Source organism: Trachymyrmex cornetzi, unplaced genomic scaffold (assembly GCF_001594075.2).
Source record: "Trachymyrmex cornetzi isolate Tcor2-1 unplaced genomic scaffold, Tcor1.1 scaffold67, whole genome shotgun sequence".
NCBI classification, from domain to species: Eukaryota; Metazoa; Arthropoda; class Insecta; order Hymenoptera; family Formicidae; genus Trachymyrmex; species Trachymyrmex cornetzi.
Genome location: NW_017299992.1, coordinates 371,174 through 392,769, shown reverse-complemented (window position 1 = coordinate 392,769; position 21,596 = coordinate 371,174). Strand labels below are relative to the sequence as shown.

At 33.1% G+C, this 21,596-nt stretch overlaps 2 protein-coding genes across 11 annotated transcripts in view; one reads left to right on the top strand and one right to left on the bottom strand.

Annotated features, from left to right (window-relative positions):
• Positions 1–21,590, bottom strand: part of C3G (C3G guanyl-nucleotide exchange factor) — a 77,732-nt gene extending 56,142 nt beyond the window's left edge. For 9 of the 10 annotated variants that reach the window (XM_018517105.1, XM_018517108.1, XM_018517107.1 and 6 more), the window contains exons 1-2: positions 12,851–12,993; positions 4,492–4,866 (exon numbers count right to left, since the gene is read on the bottom strand). In XM_018517105.1, coding sequence (XP_018372607.1) covers positions 4,492–4,678 — 187 coding nt within the window. In that variant the 5' untranslated portion in view covers positions 4,679–4,866; positions 12,851–12,993. Of the gene's footprint in view, positions 1–4,491; positions 4,867–12,850; positions 12,994–21,490 lie in introns of those variants that run through there. The other variant, XM_018517113.1, reaches the window with a different exon arrangement.
• The window catches only part of LOC108767324 (leucine-rich repeat-containing protein 57), a 2,999-nt gene continuing 2,346 nt past the window's right edge, over positions 20,944–21,596 (top strand). The window contains exon 1 of the mRNA XM_018517118.1: positions 20,944–21,535. The gene's annotated coding sequence lies outside the window, so the exon portion shown is untranslated. The remainder of the gene's footprint in view (positions 21,536–21,596) is intronic.

Sequence of the window (21,596 nt, the reverse complement as noted above, 5' to 3'; positions counted from 1 at the left end):
GAGATTATTTAAACTCAAGTTACGCAAATTGTCGGTGCGTACACCGACGGTATAATGAGCAGAACGAACGATTAGATCAAAATGCGAACAATTTAGAGAGCCAGAATAAATGGCTTTGTTCCAGACATGACGTTGATTCTATTGTGAAATAAATTTTTAATTTTAAAATACATGCGACATGCCGTCATCACGAAAGAAGATCCGCGAATGACTAAAAGTGCGTAAAAATACAAGAAAATTATGTAAATATAGTTACTATCGAAATATAATTTTAAACTATTTAAATATAAATTGTTATATAATTACATCTTTAAGGCCCGTATTTATAGTCGTTGCATCTTAAATATATCAGATGAAATAAGAAGAATATTTCATATCTTGAGACAGTTGAGACATCAACAATTCTCGTACAGTTGCATTTTGATTAAAAAGAAAACTTAATCGCAAACATCAAATTTTATTTAAGAGACATTTAAGAAGGAGAAAATAAAGTCGCACGACTAAATTAACAATCTTCCCCTACTGTGTTTTATAGATAATTTATTTTTATTTCATATAAATATATATAGAGCTCAGAAATATCCTGCTTCAGTCTTCACTACCCATAAGACGTGAATGTCATGAAAGAATTTAAATAGAAATTTTAGATTTAAAAACTGCAAGTAAATAAATTAATATTTTATTGAACACAGTATCATTTTACTTTCTTCTTCCTGTATTTATTTTTTATTTATTTAATTATTTAAATAATAAATTCAAAAACTGAATATTTATGAAAATTACAATATTATAATCTTAACATAAGAATTTATTAAATAAAATAATTTACACTTTATGATGTTTTTAATTTCGTTTTCCGAAGCTATTATTTATATTTCACAATTCATTTGTAAAATATTTAATAAATTAATTATCGGTTATATCTATTAAAAAATTAAATATTTATACTGATTTATAATACGCGGAAAACAATTACGCTAATTACCAGAATAACTGCATGGCACTCCTAACATTAATCACACTTCGCCACTGTATATTGTGACGGCAAATTAACATAAAAAAATACGAAACTCTTACACCTTAAAATAATTATCCGTTATAATTGTTCAAAGTAATCCCGTTTGGCATGTTTTTAGAGTGGACGCGATCGCGTTGTTAATCGCACGGATTATTTAAGTCGCTAATAGCTTGCAGGAAATAATCTCGTTTCAATGGATAATTCGGCAACATGCGTAACATGATACGCGGAGTGCGACACTACGAAACAAATACCAAGGTCATAACGCCGACCTGCGATATATTAACGATTTAACGTCTCTTTCTCTCTCTCTCTCTCTCTCTCTCCCCCTCCCTCCCTCTCCCTCTCCCTCTCCCTCTCCCTCTCCCTCTCTCATTACAAAATATAACGTATACTTTTATTCTTTTCTATTTTTTCACATTTCGAGAAGAGTGAAATTACGTAATTTTCGTAAAAAGTTAAAAAAAAAGATTAATTACATTTTTTGCTATAAATATCTAATTTGATCGTTTTTCTCGATTTAATAAAATATCGTATAGTTACTGATCTGTTAAAATTCTGCAATTTTATTTCTCTCATTTTCTTTCTTCTATTACTGATTTCGTTATGTGAAGAGTTATACTAGTTATAGCACATACATTTTGCTTTAATTTGTGGATTCTTATTAGCATTCTCTAAGATAATAATTGATTCCGTACAATAGAGAGAGCGTTTTAAAAGATATTGTTACTTGAATCCTATAATTAACGAAATAATTATTATATTATTCTCTAATTGAAATTTATAATAGTGTAATATTGAAAATCGTGTAGCAATTTGTACATTAAAATTTGTGATTTAATTTGCACGTATTATTAATAGCAAATTATGACTGCTGCACACGAATTATTTCTTTCTTTCAGTGACAATTTGTACGGTTAATTACACAATTTCGATATTTCATTTAAAATAATTATTGAATCTATTATTTAAAGAAGAGAATTTACATTTCACATTATTTCCGACTGAATAATATTATTTATATATAAATTAATCTACTATTTTTTTATATAAAATTTTTAACTATAAGAGAAATAAAATTACAGAAATTTAACAAATCAATAACTATATGATATTTTAATAAATCGTAAAAACTGATTAAGTTAGGTATCGCAAAAAATATTGTAATTAATCTTATTTTTTTCTTAACTTATTAAAAGTACATAATTTTATTGTTCTCGAGATGTAAAACAATAGAAAAGAATAAAAATAAAATAATTTCGATAAAAATAAAAGTATATACAGCGTGTCCCAAAAATTTTTGCCAATCGTTTTTGTGTAGATGGACCGGACTAAACTGAGTCGAAAAGACCCCTATTAACATAGACCCACCACCATCGAAAATCAAGTTCGCAATAGGTCACAAATTTAGTACTAATTAGGTGCTGATTTAGTACCATAACCCGAAATTTAGTGATTAACAAATCGAATATTTTTTTTTGCATTCGTTTGCTCATCGTTTGCTCACGAATGCCCCGTCGGAATTTTCGTTCGTTCACTCTTAGTTCAAAAGTTATACGAAATTTAAGTTTTGGGGGGCCAACTTTACTCTAGCCCCCCAATATTAACAAATCGAATATTTTTTTTTGCATTCGTTTGCTCATCGTTTGCTCACGAATGCTCCGTCGGAAGCAGTATTTCGTTTGTAATGAAAATAACTAATACGTCGCGGAAGAGTGGGCGCCGCCCTCTAAAGTTCGTTATCCGATCGTCAAATAGTTAGGTGCTCGATTGATTATGGTATCAAAATAATCCTTAGACATTGTAGTATCGAAATATATACATATCTGAATTTAGTTCTCACTCTAAGTCAGTGAAAATAAGTAATACGTCGCGGAAGAGCGTTCTAATATTGGAATTAACGCTATATTCGAATTGACGCTATATTTTAATTTTTTTTGGCGCACTAAATTAGCACTAAATTTCCTGTGTACTTATTTTTTGAATACGTGCCCTGTATGTTTTTTTTTATGGGGGTTCCAGCTTGCCTTATAAGCTGGAACCCCCATTTTTTTTAATTACCACTAAACAGTTTGAGCACTAAATTTCGGAATAGGGTACTAAATTAGCACCTAATTAGCACTAAATTTTTGACCTATTGCGAACTTGATTTTTGATGGTGGAGCGTCCAGGTTAATATAGGGGTGTCGAAAAGTCCTGTACCATTTTGCAATTTTCGCAATAGTTAACAAGATATTAATTACTAAATATTGCAAAATATTAGTCTTGAATAATTTTTTATTGAAATACTATCAACTTTACAGAAAAGCTGCAACATACAAAAATCATTTATTTTCTTCTCATAAAGTTCTGAGAATTTTCCATCAACTTTGTAGTACTGCATTTTCTTATTTTTACCAACATGAGAAAATAAATATTAAAAAATTCTGAAAAAATTCTCAAAACTTTATGAGAAGAAAATAAATGATTTTTGTCTCATACAGCTTTTCTATAAAGTTGACAGTATTTGAGTAAAAAATTATTCTAGACCAATATTTGGTAATTTTTAGTAATTAATATCTTGTTAACTATTGCGAAAATTGCAAAATGGTAGAAAACTTTTCGACTCAGTTTAGTCCACTCTATCTACACAAAAGTGATTGGAAAAAACTTTCGGGACACCCTGTATACTTTATTCTTCAAATAAATATTAAAAGTAGCACATAATATGCGCGCATGTCCACTTATCGCTGACATGTCATACCGAGTTTGAAAAAGATAAATTTTAAATAAGTATATGTATCGCGCGCGCTCTACTTTCAATCAATACATGCAATACAAGTATTATATGCAACATTATTTTTCAAAGTACAAAAATGTCTAATAAAGAATAATATTTTACAATTATTAGTTTTAATGTTTCAAAAATCTATTCTTTGACTTCATCTCAGATTTCTCATATAAGTATATAATCGTTCTCTTCTAAAGTTATTTCCGAAAAAATGTTACAAGATTAAAAAATTATGTAATATTAATTATTAATTATTAAACATTAATTATTGATATAACTAACGTCTACATATAATCTTCTTACAAAACTCGACTATCAAACAAACTCAAATTGTATTTCAAAATAAGCTTCTCTCTCTCATCAGAATTGTTTAGTTAAATTACGATTGTAAATTTGACCTAACAAATATCAAAATTATTCTTAAAAAATCTCTTTACTAAACCATATTATGATTCAAAACTTGTTTCAGTTGAAAAACTTGAAAACTTGGTTTAGCAAAAACTACGTATAAATTAAATACGAGCGTAAAACAACGTCAATGTAACACAGAAACAAGTAAAACAAATTCATGCAAAACAAAGACAAATAATTAATAGGAAATGATTTCTTAACGTTTTTGCATTTTTTTTACTATTGTATAAGCATTGACACAAAATGTGAAATCGCCTCGCGTCCTTAACCTGAATCTTTTAAATCGAATTACCTTTCAAGTTGTAGGTCGATAAGGAGCCAGAAAGAGTCCTAGCGTGATTGGTTACGGCCAGCAGCAAAGGTGTGGTCGTGATGTGAAAAGACTTCGATTTGGGCAAAAACTGTTTTTGCACTGTATAACTGCGAGTTCGCCGCCGAAATCTCGGCGAATCGAGGAAGCTGTCGTCGTATTGTGGCATTTTATGAGGCAAAAAACCACAATTGAGTCTCTTTCAAAATGGGCTTTGCGTCGTTGTTCATAGCATAAACTTGCACGAATTGCATTTTTAAATATGTTTATTTTGTCATGAGAGAAGCACTTTCACTGTTCAATCTCACTTTCACTATTCACGATGTTAGCAGTGTAGATAGGTAATTATTACATCTTCTAAATGCGAATCATAAAATTAGAAGAAAATGCTACAAGCAGCGTTCGTTTAGACAATATTTAGAAAATTAATGCTAACAACTTTTCTGAGAAAATGATTTTATATCGCGCACTAATAAAAATATATAGTCGTGCAATTTTTAAGATCTTATATCTTTTCTTTCCACTGAGAAACGGTACGTTTAATTGAGCTCACGGAAAAACGGGAGACCTGATTTTTTGCCAATACATTGAGCTACATCAAATGACAGCAAGACTTTAGTCGATAAATAATATCGAGGATCACAAGCTTGGGTGACTCTGAATGCATTGTACCGTGGTCAATATCGCCCCATAAAAATATCGCTCGCGACAAGCAGTTTCTATCAGAAACGGATAATCGACTCGCGAAAGATAATTTGCTTTAAGTACTATTCCCAGAAGACATGTCTCTATGCGCGACCTATCATCCTATCTCATCTTTTAATCAAGTCATAATGTCGGAGACATTGAATAATCGATCGAAAATAGTTAAAAATAGTAAGAATTTAATGTTAACTAAATAAAAAAATCATTGATTGAATAATATTTTATATACCAAATTAATCTATATACTATGATCGGTATTCATAGTCCATTTTCATTATAAAATCGTCTTAAGATTATACGACGATCTTAAATGTAAGAACTGACTATGAACATTGGCCTATTTTTCATAGTTGTAATACGAACATCTAAAACTGGATTCAGATCAACAAATAAGAAAAAAACGAACTTCGCGACATCGTTCTACTTCAGCAAGTTACTCGCTTTCCTTTTCTTAATCTGAATCAACTTTAAAAGACGTTATACTCTTCATTACACTTGTGTGTAATATTTAGGATACTCTTATAAATTCGTTAAATATAGAAGTGGTATATTTATACACATTATTTTTAGCGCAAATTGTATATTTAAATAAAATAAATTAAATATTATCAATTTTTATTTTATTGTAAAACACGAGTAATTATGTTAAAAAAAATTATGCGGGTACCCTGGTAGAAATGTATGCAGTTTCCCTAGTCACCTATCCATCAGTTACTATCTAATATTACTGTATTCTCATTACAGTTGTGCCAATACTGAATAGGAAATGGACAAGAACTTGATAGAGTTTAATTCTGTCCATTTCACGAGCAGTTGGATTGCTTATTAATCAATTTAATATCCATTATTTATTACGTTTCTGTTCAGTAAATGGATTCAGATGTGACGCAACTTTTGCAGTAACTGTAAACAAAGCGTTACATCCTGATTGGGATCCTAAGTAGTTTTCTTTCTCAGTTACTAGACAGAAGTTGATAACTGTTTAGCAACTGCTATAAAAAAAATGTATAAACTTTCTACCAGGGTAATGTGTGTGCACTTTCTAAAACTTTTAAAGTAAATTGTTACTCTACTCTCTGTCTCTGAAATCTCACTCTTAAAGAATGAAAATTGAGCCACTCTTTTTCCAGACTGGCTTAATTTTTTTTCACTCTTTAGAGTGAGATTCCATTCTAAAGAATTTAGAGAGTAGAGTTGAATCTTCTGTAACATCTTCTCCGATGTCAGCGCCGCTTTAATAATTCTGATCGAGTGTAAAGCCGCCGCGCGAATGGAGATTTCAAGATTTATAGATTGGTTGAAACTGATGACAGGGAACCTAAATATACACGTGCGGCGATACATGCATCGCGACTTCGGGTACTGTGCCGCGATACAGATAGTGATACACTAAGGCGTCAGTTTCTAGGGTGTCTATTTTAACGCGTCGGATGTTCCGTCACGATTTCTGCGTCTAGCGCTTCCGCGTCGCTCCCGCGATATATGTCAGACGTAAACTTATCATGACGCCGTTAAATGGCTGTCGCGACAAGTACCAGCAATAGCTCCGTTCCTCCAAGTCTTGTGTGTGGCGTGAGTGTTCAAAATTTCTCTCGCAAAGTTTACGCTAATTTAACCGCGACGGTAACTATGACAACTTTTGAAACTTGATAGTCGCTATATAAATTTCTGAGTTATTATTTATGTGTTTCTTACTTTGCAAAAATTTTTAATTGTCCTATGCAAATCGTGATACAATTAACACTGTCTTAATTTATGTATTTAATTATTGCTCATATATATGTATATACTATAAAAATTTAGATATACACTGAAGAAAAGATTGGTTGCTGCAGCAAATTAGATGATAAAATATGGTACAGCATTTTTAATTGGCTGCAGCAGCCAATTTTTTGTTGCATTAGACTATCCGCAATGTCAGTATAGGATTTCGATAGGCTAATATAACAAAAAATTGGCTGCTGGAACCAATTAAAAATGGTATGCCATATTCAATCAATCTTTTCTTTTAGTGTAGATTTAACGTTATGATTGTAAAATATATACGAAAAGAATAGTTTTGTCAAAATATCTAAAAATTTAGCTAAATACAAAATTTAGATCTGAAAATAATTTTGTTGGACAATCAAAATAATTATGTAGGATGCTCAAATCGATTGCTTAAATATATATCAAAACTTTATGCAACATAACTCTCTCATCATATTTGAATTTTCTCCATAATAATTTTGATGATCCATAAAATTATTTTCAGATCTGTATCTATTGAAATTTTTTAACATTTTAGTAAAATCGTTTTTTCCGTGTAATTCTCATCGTGCTGGCATTAATATAAAAATTTTAATATTTAAATCAGAATGTTAAAATTACACCTATATGGTGTTTTTATCAACACGATAATCACATACATAAATATACTAGTAGCATGTCAAATTCACACTCATATTTTTTGGAATATATATTTAGAGGCCGTGACGATAAAATAATGCACGTTGAATATAATGTGTTAAAAAAACATGATAATTCATACCATTTCGAAAGTTGTTTCTTTTTCCATTATTTCTTTATACACACCCAAAAAAAAATAATCTAATTGTAAAGTGAAATTTCCGGTAACCTCATATTCTAAGCAGAAACTTTTACAGAAAGAGTATTCCTCTTCTAATACACTGGACTATTCATAAAAAATGTATTGGAGATTATTCTAACAGTTTTCCTCTTGTATGAAGAGGAATATATTTATTGAAAGCGGAATGCCCTCTTACGAGTAAATTATATTAGGAACAGCAAGATTTTTACTGCAGATGCAAAACGAAAGTACTTTAACTGTAAGAATATTGTGCTTAGCATATTTTCCTCTTGATTTCAGAAGATTCCTCTTGAGGCCGTATATAAGAATAAAATCCTCTAAGATTAGCGGTTTCTGCTAATATTAAAATTATTTTTTTTTTAGGTGCATATATACGGTTTTTATAAAAAGCGTTCTATGTCTCTATAGGTAGACTTTTCAGTCTACATTAAGAAAAAAAAAAAAAGTAAAAATGTCAATAAGCTAGTATAAATTTATTATATCGGAATCGCGTTTTAATAATTTCGCACATTAATAATTAAACGATGTCTCTTCTAAATCATTTCTTGATTTTGTCTTTAGGATAAAATGTAGAATCACATCGATTTTAATCAATATTCATAAGAACTGTCCATAGTTTATGATCTGTTCAATACATGACATATACTTGACATATACATGACATATACTTGTAAGAACGTTGAAAAATTGACACATATTTGAGAAGAATGTCGGACAGAGAAGAGTATCGAATTTCTTAAAGTATCAAATCTTGTACAACAAACGATTCGCGATTACTGGAGCGAAAAGCCGACCTCCTCTCTGCCTTTCGACCACCTACCGAGGTCCTACATTACTTTTACTACTTTCTGAACGATGTGTATAATCCGATACGGTACCAGGAGGTTGGTCGTGTAACTCGTGCCACGGTACGGTAAGCACAAGGGCCAGATACAGTTCTTCTGGACTACTTGTTGTCTCATAAAATTATCGAATTTTCTCCAGACATTATCCGCGACAACGGTAAGCAAAGGCTTTGACGCAAATTTTAGGTTCGAAGCTCGGTGGTATTAAAATTCGTTCAGAGACGCCGCTAAAAAATTGTAAGCAAACTTTCGTGAAAATACGATGCGCAATTAAATTCTTCAACTATATTAAATATTCGACTGAAACATTTGCATTTGATATATAATCTTATTATATGACAAGTACTACAATAAACAGATTAAATAGAAACGTTTGTAAGATGAAAGTTCATAAAGTTTTGAGAAATTTATCTGCAAAATAATACGTATCTCTATTCTTATCTTATGATAAAACTTGGATTGAAAAACAACATCTTTTCTTGCAAAAGTTTCTAAAGTCCGCTCTCTTTCTTAAAATATCACATTTTTATAAATAAAACACGTAAACACTTGATAGCAATAACAAATATGTTTTCTTTGCGAAAACGATTCATTAATCGACTATATGTAACGCATGGCTGATCAAAACTACGATAGCTAAAACCTAGATCGTTTAAAACATCATAAAACAAATCGTTGCTTTCATATTTCAAACTATCTAAATACTAGTCTTATTACTGATGTGTGTGAGTGTATAACTATAATAGTTAAAAACTATTTAAATTAATATGTTAATTTGAAAATAACTTTTAACAACATGTGTCGTCTTTTTCTCCATACGATACTTTTGTTGACGAGCTTCGACCATCGATCGAAGTTCATGCATACGATCAGTTATCTGTCACGAAAGCAGCAAGACGCAGTCTCGTGGAAATATTATATGTTCGCAGTGTGAGATGTTCCGATTAGCAATAATTAGCGCTGATGAACTTGCGACCCAGTTGCTACATTTCCTGTCGCGTTCGTCGCATCGTTATTTTCGGAGACCGCTATCTTTACGCTTACGCCGATCTGCGTTATGTACCGCGCGTCTAAAAATTATCGTTCGCATAAATGACGTTTTCAAACGGTAGGAGCGATACGCCGCGAACGACTTCACGTCCGAAAATAAATGGCAAACGTAATAACGTAAAAATTTATCGTACACCGCACATGCGGAGCACGGTACCGGCCGTAGAATCGTAAAACATTGCGGTACGCAAGCCCATTTCAATATATAAGCACGAGTATGTAAAACATTCCATTGAGCAGAATCGAAATAGTTTGCTAAAATACTTTTACGAGAAATTCGATTAAACTAAATAATTAATTTAATTTTCGATTCGTGTGCCATGCGAATAGTGAAATATATTTGCGTGTGCAAAAAATGTACTCAATTTAGCGAATTACTGAAATTCGCTAAAACTGTGTAAACATCTACGATGATTGACAGTTAATACTAGAACCGTCGATGATGTCCTGCTAGAACCGTTGAAGGCGTCAATTTGGTAATTTTCTTGTTTTCGGTACACTGAGAAAAATATCCGTTCAAAAAGTAACAAACGGATATTTCCGATTGATTTTGATCGGATTTATAAGACTATCCGATCAAATTTTAGGACTATCCGATCAAAATCAATCGGAAATATCCGTTTGTTATTTTTTGAACGGATAAAGCCCGGAAATTTTTCTCAGTGTAATTTTAATGAAAAATTATTTTGCACAATTGGAAAATTTGTATTAAATTTAACATATTTTACATGTCCCAAACGGTCCATTCAAAATTTTATTTAACGTATTATACGTGTTAATTTAATACAAAATGAATATTTTATTACATTTTAATTGTGTCAAGAACAAATATTGTATAAAAAAATTAATACAAAAAAGTAATACTGATAAAATTTGTAAGCAAATTGTGTGGAGGAATATTTTTTAAATAAAATTAATATTTGTGATATGTTAAATTAACGCGTATTTCATTCATTCATCTTAGAACTTATACATTTTAAAACACATTATTTTTATGTTATTTATCCATTTATCATAAATTGTGTTGCTTTGGCACTAAGAAATGTTGAATATCAATTTAACACAAAACATTTAAATAACATGATGTAATTATGTTAAATTAACACTCAAATATATTAAAAATTCAACACAAAAGTTTAACAAAGACTTGAATGGTCCGTTCTAACATAAATACAAAATGTTTTTTGACTATATAATATTATTTGTTATCGTTAGAATTATTTGTATTATAGTAGGTATATTCATTGCACGTATCTCCAATATTCTAATACAGACAAGAAAAACATTGAAATATTTAACCAAAATAGCACCATCGGCGGTTCTAGTGGAATGACGATTGTACAATCGCACGAGAAAGAAATACCTCCAGGCATTCCGTTTTCATTGTTGCGAATAAAATTGCGGGATTGTATGTTCGCGCATTCATGACACCGAAAATTTAACTGGTCTACGCGGAAATTGTTCTACCTCGAAATTATATTTCGCGGTGCATGATAATTTTATCGCGCGACATGCTCTTTATATCTTATCTGCCCTTCTATCTCGGAGATGCAGAGATGCATTTGCACGATGGTGGACGGGGTGGTAACAGACACGGTTCGCGCATTAATTAACGCCACACGCGCGAGTAAACTTGCACGAGCACAATACGGCCTCCTCTCTTGGCTTCTCTGTTCATATACGCGCGACTTGCACACGTTTAGTAAACGCAACGATCCTTTTCATCTGATCGCGTCTTGATCGTTTAACACGTTACGTCTACAAACCATCCGCTTGCATATCACTCCGTATCGCGACGTATCGGAATCTTCTGAGATCATCCCGCAATTACTATTCCGTAATGAATAATTGCGGCTTTGTGCACAGAAGAAAGTCTGCGCGATTTGAACAAATTGGCACAGCCGTCTTGCAAATATACGTCATTAAATCAAATATTTGCAGAATATTTTAGCCTTATTTATAAGTAATTATGTTAACGTGTAATTATGTTCGGTTAATTACGATTAATAATTGGTTGCATCCGCTCGATCAATGTCTTATACGAACTTTTCCTCGACATACGTATTATTGATTGCCTCAGCAAAGTATTCGATCAATTTTTATTAATTAATAAAGATAAAATATTTGGAAAGTACAGAGCTAACTTCACGGATATTTTCATCTGATAAATGAGATGATAAACGGTAGAACATCACTGCTCTAAAAGCTCCAAGGAATGAAACAGTTACGAATCGTCCTGCGCGAAGTAATTAAGAGACGGATTAGTTACGTTGTTCCAATTCCACTCGGGTCACGCACATTAATTATACGATAAGCAACAACGAGGGGCTGATTAAGTTGCACGAGTATTACGTCCATAATCGGCGTTTCGTAATTCGACTGCCTCCCATTTAATCGAGTAATTAATCTATCTCTCGCCGACAGATCGCGTTCCCGTTGCTCCGACGTGTCACGCATTCTCCAAAGAACACACGGAAAAGATGTCCGGGTCGTCGCTTGTGTCACGAACATCACTTTTAAATGCCTGACAACGCCGTTGTGGTAAACACCCACTTAATCTGCACGCAATTATCATACGCAACACTGAGTGGCGAATTGACATTTCGATGCCCTTTACACATCACTGTTAACAGACGCGTTCCTCTGCGCGATTTTTATTCGCTCCCGATGATCACACGCCTAGAAACGTGCTGTCGCATTTCCGAGCACCGTCGCGCGCGCCATTCATATTTTTAACATATTATCAATAAACGGAATAATAGCAACAATCGATTATTCTTCCCAGTCTTTATCTTATATTTATCTCATTCACAGTGTCTTAGTTCCCCCTCGACGACTTATCACCCTATAATACGCTGCATTAACGTTCAGGAAGTTAAACTGACGTCGACAAAAATTAATTTTAAAAAAAGTTAAACTCAGCAGCGCACGTCGCATATTTTCTTGCTTGCGTTTTAATAAATTACTAAAATTGCACCACACAGAATATATAATTTTTAATTTACTAAAATACAAGTAATCAAGCAAGAAAATATATATTTCGTATGCCGCTGGCTTAATAATAAAGACGAGTGCTGTATTTGGTAATTGCTAAATATTACGATAATTAATTAAATTGAGCACATTAAGGGAAAATAGGAAAGAAATTCACCAACGCGGCGAGACTTCAATGAAGAATTAGAAACCGTATCATCCCAATGGAATTCGAAATGTCCGTCTACGAGAAAGTAAATTTGGACTAAAGGGATTCAATTGCAAACAAGTCTGCGTCGTCACGGGTTAGAACCAACTTCGTCGCGGATCCGAGGTAAACTGTCGTTCTCGCGGACAGGCCGTTGGCGCAAGATTGGCCGGTAATATATCTGTGACTTTGGCCGGGAAAGAAGCCTTGTCTATTTTAACGGGTCAGAGAGAGAGAGGGAAAGAGAGGAAGAAAGAGAGGAACGGACGAGTAAAAGATGTATGAGGGAGGGAGTAACGGGTGGTGAGAGGGTTAACGGAGGAGAGGGACAAAAGGCCGTACCGAGAGGCCGGCTCTTACGCTTCGCTCTTTATTTCGAGATACGAGACCGAGTCGACGAACGGGACAGGGAAGACACAATTTATTTGCGGACCTTCGCAACCTAGTCGACGTCTCTCGAACCGATGCTTTTCACTATATCGGGAATTAATTTGTGAACGCTCAACGGAAGATCGACGAAAATCCTTGACGAACGAGGACGTTCGTTCCATTCGGGACGTGCCATTTCATTAAGTTCTTTTCGAACATAAATCGTTTATATTTTCTTTCTGAAAATTGTGATTTAAAGGACATACCGAAATAGTACACTTTAAATTTCTTGCAGTGAAATCTCGCTCCAAGAGAGTGAAAATGCAACCACCTTTGAAAAAAAGTGAAAATATTTCACTTTTTGAAAAAAAATTACGATTTTCACTCTTTTTAGAGTAAAATCTCATTTTAAAAAAATGAAATTTCACTCCTTTGAAGTAAAAATTCACTTTAAAAAGAGTGAAAATTGTCACTCTTTTTTAAGTGAAATATTTTCACTTTTTTTTTAAGGATGGTTATATTTTCACTTTCTTGGAGTGAGATTTCACTATAAGAAATTTAGAGTGTAACAGCCAGTATCTTATTCGAGATCGAATCAATGCTTTTCACTATTAGGAATTAATTCATAAAAACGCTCAATAAAAGATTAATAAAAATTCTTGAAGAACGAGGAGTCTGTTCGCGTTTTCCTTTCGGTTCTTCAAATATCATAATAATTTTCTTCTTTTCTTTAAAAAAATTATGATTTGAATATAAATATTAAAATAATAATTGCGAGTATCGTACTTGAAATTTTCAAACGAACCAAGCAATAGAGACTTGTCTGAAAGACATATTCCTATATCACGTTTTTTTTTTAAACAAAGGCTTGATGATGTGTTTATTGCATAATCTCTCTTTGAAAAGAGCTCGCGCGAGACGTTACCGCCATCATTATTTGCATTGTATTAGTATGTGAGAAGTATCGCTCGTGCTGACGTTAAGACTGGTATTGTGATCGTCATTGCACGTTGAATTGGACTCGCATAGGAAAACGAAGTGAATAGCTCATGCTTCGCAGCCTCGATAGATTTCAAGATATCCAAGTGTGCGTGCATAAAAGTAACCCATACTAAACATATATTCGCTTCCGATATTTCATTGCAATATTATTCTTAATTAATCAATTCATTCCCTCTATTTAAATTGACAACAAAATGAAGAGAGTCAATGTTGAAACTTAAAACGTAACCAAAATGTGATAACGAGATGCGATTCTGATTTTATTATAAAACTAAATAAATATTTTATATACTCACATAAAACAACCTGGGGTTCATATAATTTGTTTATTCAAATATAATAAAAATTTTATGCATTATAAATAATTTTTACAATGCATAGGATACATTTTAAATTTAAAACGTAAATAAAACAAAATATATGATCTATCAAAGACATATGCAAGCTTATATTTTTATACATATTTTTACGAAAAAAAGTACCTGTTATTTATCGGTATCAGATATTTCAAGTTTCTATCTTCCCTTTAACGTAATCATTTCGAAATCACGACGAGATACATCCAACGAAATTAAAGAATAAAAATCGAGGCGTTACAGCGAGCAGAACGAACGGTAACACGTGCATGAACCAGTTTTAACACGCGCATGCATTTTTTTTCTTGTCTCCTTTTTTGTTTTACGCGTTCGTAACGTAACGCGAAAACGGTTGCATATTAATGAATAGTTGAGTTAACGTTACCGCGTTATATGCATCGTCGGCGTTGGCGTTGCGTGTTTCTGGCACGGGCTCTGCATCATCGGCTTGGTTGACACGAGGCCTGTACCACTCGGCCGTGGATTTGCATAGATATTGGCAGATCGGATCGCCGGAGGAACGGAAGGCTGACTGCGCATGATTGCGGTTCCTAAACGGCTCGCGCGGACAGATCGAATCCAATAAAGGAGCTAAATCACGTGTGTACCGCAGAAATATTGCGAAGCATAGTCGTTTGCAGAATGAAATCGAAATATTGCGAAGCGGCCACGATTGCCTCGCAAGAATGAGCGTAATGACAATCTTTTTAAGAGAGAGACTATTTTTCCTGGAATAAACCTTGATACGTTTCATAGACGGGGAAAAGTTCATTGTTGAATTATTAATAATTAAAAAAACGTACATTTTGTGTTTCAATAGAAAAAATATCTCCTTTCTATTTTTAATATATTTATTTAGTTTGTACTTATTATGTTTCTCGCGATGTTTGTCTCTCTCGCAGTATAGAATTATAAAATAATCTCTTCAAGTCTTCCAAAGAAAGGTTAAATTAGGAAAAAAGAAAGTGCAAGGGTAACGTATAGAATTTTTATAGACCGAGAAGAGCAGTTAGTATGCACGTTATTTAATTAATATCTATTTTATGAAGACCTCGATTTTATGAATACTCATTATAACTTTTAAATCGCGTTTCCTGCAAACCGGAGATCTTAACGGGATTTATATAATGTTCGTGTCGTTAAACTCAAGTGCTAAAAGAAATTTCCTTTTCAAAATAGATCAAAAATATTTTATGGAGAGTCATAAAATATATTGCACCAGTGGATCGTATTTTGCATGCAAATTAGTGATAAATTTTAAATGCAATATATCGGCGATGACGAGGAAGCGGAAGACCGAATGGACATTTCCGTTTTTCAAGCATTCCTTGTACTCTTTTGATATCGCGTCAAATTAATGAAAATTTATAGAGCGCAATAATTGCGGTAATAGAGTTTATATCGAGGAAAGCATGTTCCATCACATGCCACGCTAATTGCAACTGTAATACCGTTTGAATGTTTGAAAACGTTTCTTTATATGTAGACTAGATTTCTCCATTCCTTTATTTCTGAATATTTCTCTTTCGCATACTGAACAAAAATTCAATAAATCTTAATAATATTTCTTTGAATAATACTATAAATAAACATACTTTAAAAAATAAAGTTAAATCAAATTAATGATTTTTGTATCAAAATAAATATATATTTATATTTAGTCAGTACTTATTTAGAACTATTCAAATAAATATTTATTATATTTTTGTCAGTACAGTTAACGATAAATAAAATATCTGAAAAATTCCGGGTTAAAATAAAAACATACAACAACCATTAATTTATATATAATTGCTATATATATAAACTTATGCAGAAAATAATTTTTACAGTTATTTACTACATGCTACGTAATTTTTTTCATTAATGTTAATTTTGGTTAAAAAAATTTATTAATTATTTCAACGATTACCTCGAGTGAAGCCTTTTTCGTTTGTTAAGTTATTTACTATAAATGCCCATAAATTATTCGAAGACGGTATTCATTATCGTATTCCCAACTCTTTCTATACATGCAATTAACTATTCATTATGCATACTTTAGAATCATTATGCTTGTCTTACGAACAATTATAAAGAATATACGAGTCGCACGTTACCGTTTTCATCATAAATACTAAATAGAAAGGTTCGTCGTTCTCGCATTTATATAAACGATTCGTTATCCCCGACGGACAGTCTATCTTTTATCTAGAAACGAAGCGAGGGAATTTCGAGAATTTTTATCTTGCAAGTATGAAAAGGTTTTTAGCGACGGATATTAACGAAAGCAGAGTCGCAGTAATGAAGAAAGGAGTCTACGGATTAGGCAGCAACGCGACTAAAGCAGCCGTGTACAAAGGCTATAATGAGCACAATAGCAACGAAACAGAGACGAAGGATCCGACGAGATCCCGATCTCGCTGTGCTTCCACCTTCTGCACTCCGCCTCTCCCGTGTAAGATTACTCGAATCTCGGGACGAGGCATTCAATGGCATCGCACAGCGTCGTCATACGTTTCCCGCACAACGTAGTGCACTTGCCACTATAGAATTATTTCAATGCGACTATATCCAACCCTCTCCTAGTTAGAAATTTAATGAGTCCGCCATTCAGAGGACACTACATCGCGGTTATGCGACGGATTTATCAGTGATCTCACTTGTAGCACCGGCCAATAAAATCACAATGTAATACAGTATTCCTCTCTATTTCAGAGAGAGAAAAAGATATTATATGGTATTTATTGTTCAAAATGAGATTTCAAGCGAAATATATTCGACAATCGGCTACGCCCGCAAGCGATGAAAATATTGGAGATTTTTTTCCATCGAGCTATTTTCTGGATATAATGAAATTTACCCCGTATATATTCTCGATTAAAAACTTCGAAAATCTCAAAATACGGAATAATGCTTCCGCGTTTTGCTCGGAGCGATTGAACGCGAGCTAATTCATTCAAGAGAGAAAACGCAGAGAACACAACGAACAAAAAAAAAAAAGTAAAGTCCGCACCGGCAAACACGTTACGATTGATGCAGCGAATAGAGCAACTCGATTAAACGCAATTACGTGAAGCAGATAGGATTTATTGTTGTTAGTTTTGTTCGGCAAATTGATCGAACTACCCTTACTTAGGTGCCTTTGTCCGTTATATATCCCTTCGAGGTCGAACGTATCAGCTCTGATAAGCTACACCTGTTACATTGTGTATTATCAAAATCTAGTCGTCTAATAGATCCGACGTTATATCTGCTTCTAATAGAAAGTTCGCAATTTTGTATGCGACACAGCACGAACTTGCACGTGTGTTATGGAAAAATGAATACTTTTCCAATATTTTTCTTTTAGCATTACGGACGTTATTACAAAGCCATAATGAGAAATTTTTTAAGACACAAGAGTGAAATATCACACATGTCTGAAATATTGACAATTTGACAATGCAATTTTTACAATAGCATGTACATTGTAAACGTCAAATATGATATTCAACGAAGAGTTTAAATTTATATATTCATATATCGGTATTGCACATTAAAAATATTAAAATATTAACTCTCTCTCTCTCTATTGTAAAAATTTTAAATAATTATTTTCTTCCATGGAAACTTGTTCTACTAAAGAAATCGAATGTTATATTAAATAATATTAAATTACTAACTAATTGTAAGACACAATTAACTGCTATTTTTATTTATGATCTATTAGCTGCCACTTTATTTATAAATCCGAACTGTTCCACCGAAGGAATTGAAAATTACGTTAAATTGAAGGGCTTACTGTAATAATTCACATCTTATGAAAACGTTTGGGACAAATAGAAGCCTCTGTCATTCATTTATTTCTACCAATATCACATTTTCGGCTACGTTGTGGATTAGCTCATTGCTACAATCAATCCTTCAATTACTAATTACATTCATCTAGAATATAATTAATTTATTATTATATTTGTATTTATATAATTAATTCTTACCACGATCTTCATTTGTCAATCCCCGATTTTTACGTTTTATATCATTAATTAATCATTAATTATTTTTCTATGTCACTAAAAATGCAAAATAAAAATGTGACAATTGATGAATTAGCCATACTTTATTTTTTCATATGAATGTCCGAATATAATTGCGATTTTTTCCAAATTCCAAGAATCTAAATTTGTCTCATAGCCGTATCAGACTAGAAATTGAGATTGAGACTCAATTTAACCAATCAAAAGAAAGAAAATCAATATCAAATTTAGAAAACTTTGATATTGGTCAAACTCAATCTTAAACTCAATCTCTAGTCTGATATAAGACTTTATGGACTGCAAAAAATGACGATTTAAAAAAAAACAAGTTTGCGCGAAGTCAAAAGAACGCCGCGTCTTCAACGAAAGAGGAAACGACAACAAAACGAGAAATGTATAAGGGGCGTGTTCGTGGTATCCAAGAAAGAGAGCAGCCAACGAGAGCAGAGGGAGAAAGGACTCGTAATCGCCACGAAAAATACAGTCGTTCTCGGTCAGGTCAGACCAGGGACAAGATGGGATAGGTCTTTGTTCGGAAGGGGAGAATTGTGGGATGAAAAGCTCGTGACACGGCCAGCTGTTCGAATCACGACCCTGGTCTGCCTGGACGGGTGTAAAGTTTGTTGACACACTCCACTGGCTATTACCGCCAATACGATTCTGTACTAAAAAATTCTCCACGAGAAAAAGAGGAGACAGCCTTGAAGCCGAAAATCACAGATATTTAAATTGATATTTAGCTCCCCTTCTAATCTGTTATTTTATTTCAATTCTTTCTGGAGTCTCCACAGAAATTGCTATCTTTAGAGTCAGCGAATGAAATCAACATATTGTCTATCAAATTACGATAAAATCACGTGAGTTATATAATAATTAATATAATAAATAAATCAATAAAGTTTAATTAGCTCATTATGAGTTCCTTGAACATAAAAAGGAAATTATATAAGTTTCGCTTTTACATTTAGATTTGTTAAAGTTGGTCCTTTTTATGATATTTCAACATTTTTCGCGCACTTGCAAATAAAGATCGGCGTGAAAACTTGTCATCTTGTGAAAACAGCTGGATCACGATCCTTGGAAAAACATCAGAGCATTCTCGCAAAAAGCGAGAGCTACTTATTTGCGTAATTATCGTTTAAAGTATCACGTTCAAAATCAAATCTTGATGAATTTAATTACGCTTTTCAAAGAAAATTGCTCGTTTACAACCCTCGACTGCAATTTTGGGGGGGGGGCTCTAATCTATTTCTAACTAAATATTGTGTTTTTCTTTTCTTCTTATCATAAAAAACAAAGTTGAATTGTCTGATTCGAATAGATTAATCCAAGCGGTATAATTTTGTCTAATTTATTTCTAACTAGTTATTGTCTCTTTTTCTTCCTATCGTAGAAAACAATGTTGTCTACTTGGAATGGATTGACTCAAGCTATTGATATAACTTTGTCTAATCTATTTCCAATTAAATATCTTTTTTCCTTTCTATCGTAGAAAACAATGTTGTCTGCTTCGAATGAATTGGCTCAAGCTATCGATATAACTTTGTCTAATCTATTTCTAACTACATATCGCTCCCTTAAAAAATGACAACTAAAAAAAGACATGATTTTTCAAGTAATTATCGTTAATGAATTAAGTAAACATTATCCTATCATTTATCAAAAGTGAATTTAATTTCATAAACAATTGTCAAAGTGTCATTAAAAAAAGGTGGTTTTTTAAAGGGTTATGAAAACAAAAACACAAATGACATTCGATTATATTAATAATATATTCGTTTTACCGATTTGAATAGTTATTAATTTTCTGTTAAGTTGAAAATATTTTCCATTTCTGCACTGAAAAAAACAATCTTAATTTCAAAGAAATATTTCTTTGCTCGTAAAAAATTATTTCTTTGGATCAATGAAAATTTCTTTGAAAATAAGATATTGTATAATATCCTATTTTCAAAGAAATTTTTTCTTTGTAATTAAGATACTTATTTTCAGTGTGAGGAAAACTTAATTTTTTGCGTTATCACTTTTGAAGTAAAAGAGTAATATCACTTTCCATTGTAAAAAACAAAGTTTAATTGCTGCCTAGAATGGGTTGATCCAAGTTGTCGGTATGCTCGATTATGGCAGGAGCTGACTAATTGGGAAGGAACACGAAATCACTAGACGCATATTAGAACCAGGACACAACAAATCAAGATTCCTGGCGCACCTTGTTCTCAATGCGAGCATGCGAGCAGAAACGATCGCGGAGAGAGAGAGAGAGAGAGAGAGAGAGAGAGAGAGAGAGAGAGAGAGAATTCCTCGTGAATAAGCAAACCGATTGTGTTTTCCTCTTTTTTTTTCTTTGACAGGTCTGTCATTATCGTAAATACGTCGGATTTCCCGAATAAAACGCAACTGTAGGAATATCGACGGATATATTCTGAGGCACCTCGTTCCTCAGAGAAACAGGAAAAAAATCATGCGTGCATGCGGTACACATATGCTTTTGACGTTTCGCATCCGGTAGCGTCGTCAGGTTAACGCCACCGATTATATCATACGCTTTCGGTAAGTCGGCCGAGTTTGAGATACCGGCGGCGCCGATAAGCGAGAATCAAGATCAACGTCAAGCGATAAGATTGCGATCACGCGACGCGACACATTCGTTTCTTTCTTTCTTTTATTTTTTTTTTTATTCAGAAAGAATCCGGAGCCTCGCAAGGGAAGAAGGTAGGAACGTCGCGCGGTTTCGCATGCTTATCGCGTACGCGCCCTCTCTCACCGTCTCTCTCACTCGCTCGCTCTTTTCGTTCTCTCTCTCTCTCTCTCTCTCTCGCGCGCGCGCTCGTTCCCTCTCGCTCGCTCGCTCTCAGTCGTCGTTAAACGGGTAGTGGTTATCTTACCTGTGTGCTTCTCCGTCTTCGGCGTGGAGGCCATCGTTTACCCTGGTATGTCGCTCGCCGGTGACGTCGATCTCACTATCTCACCACTTCCGCGCACCGCCGCATC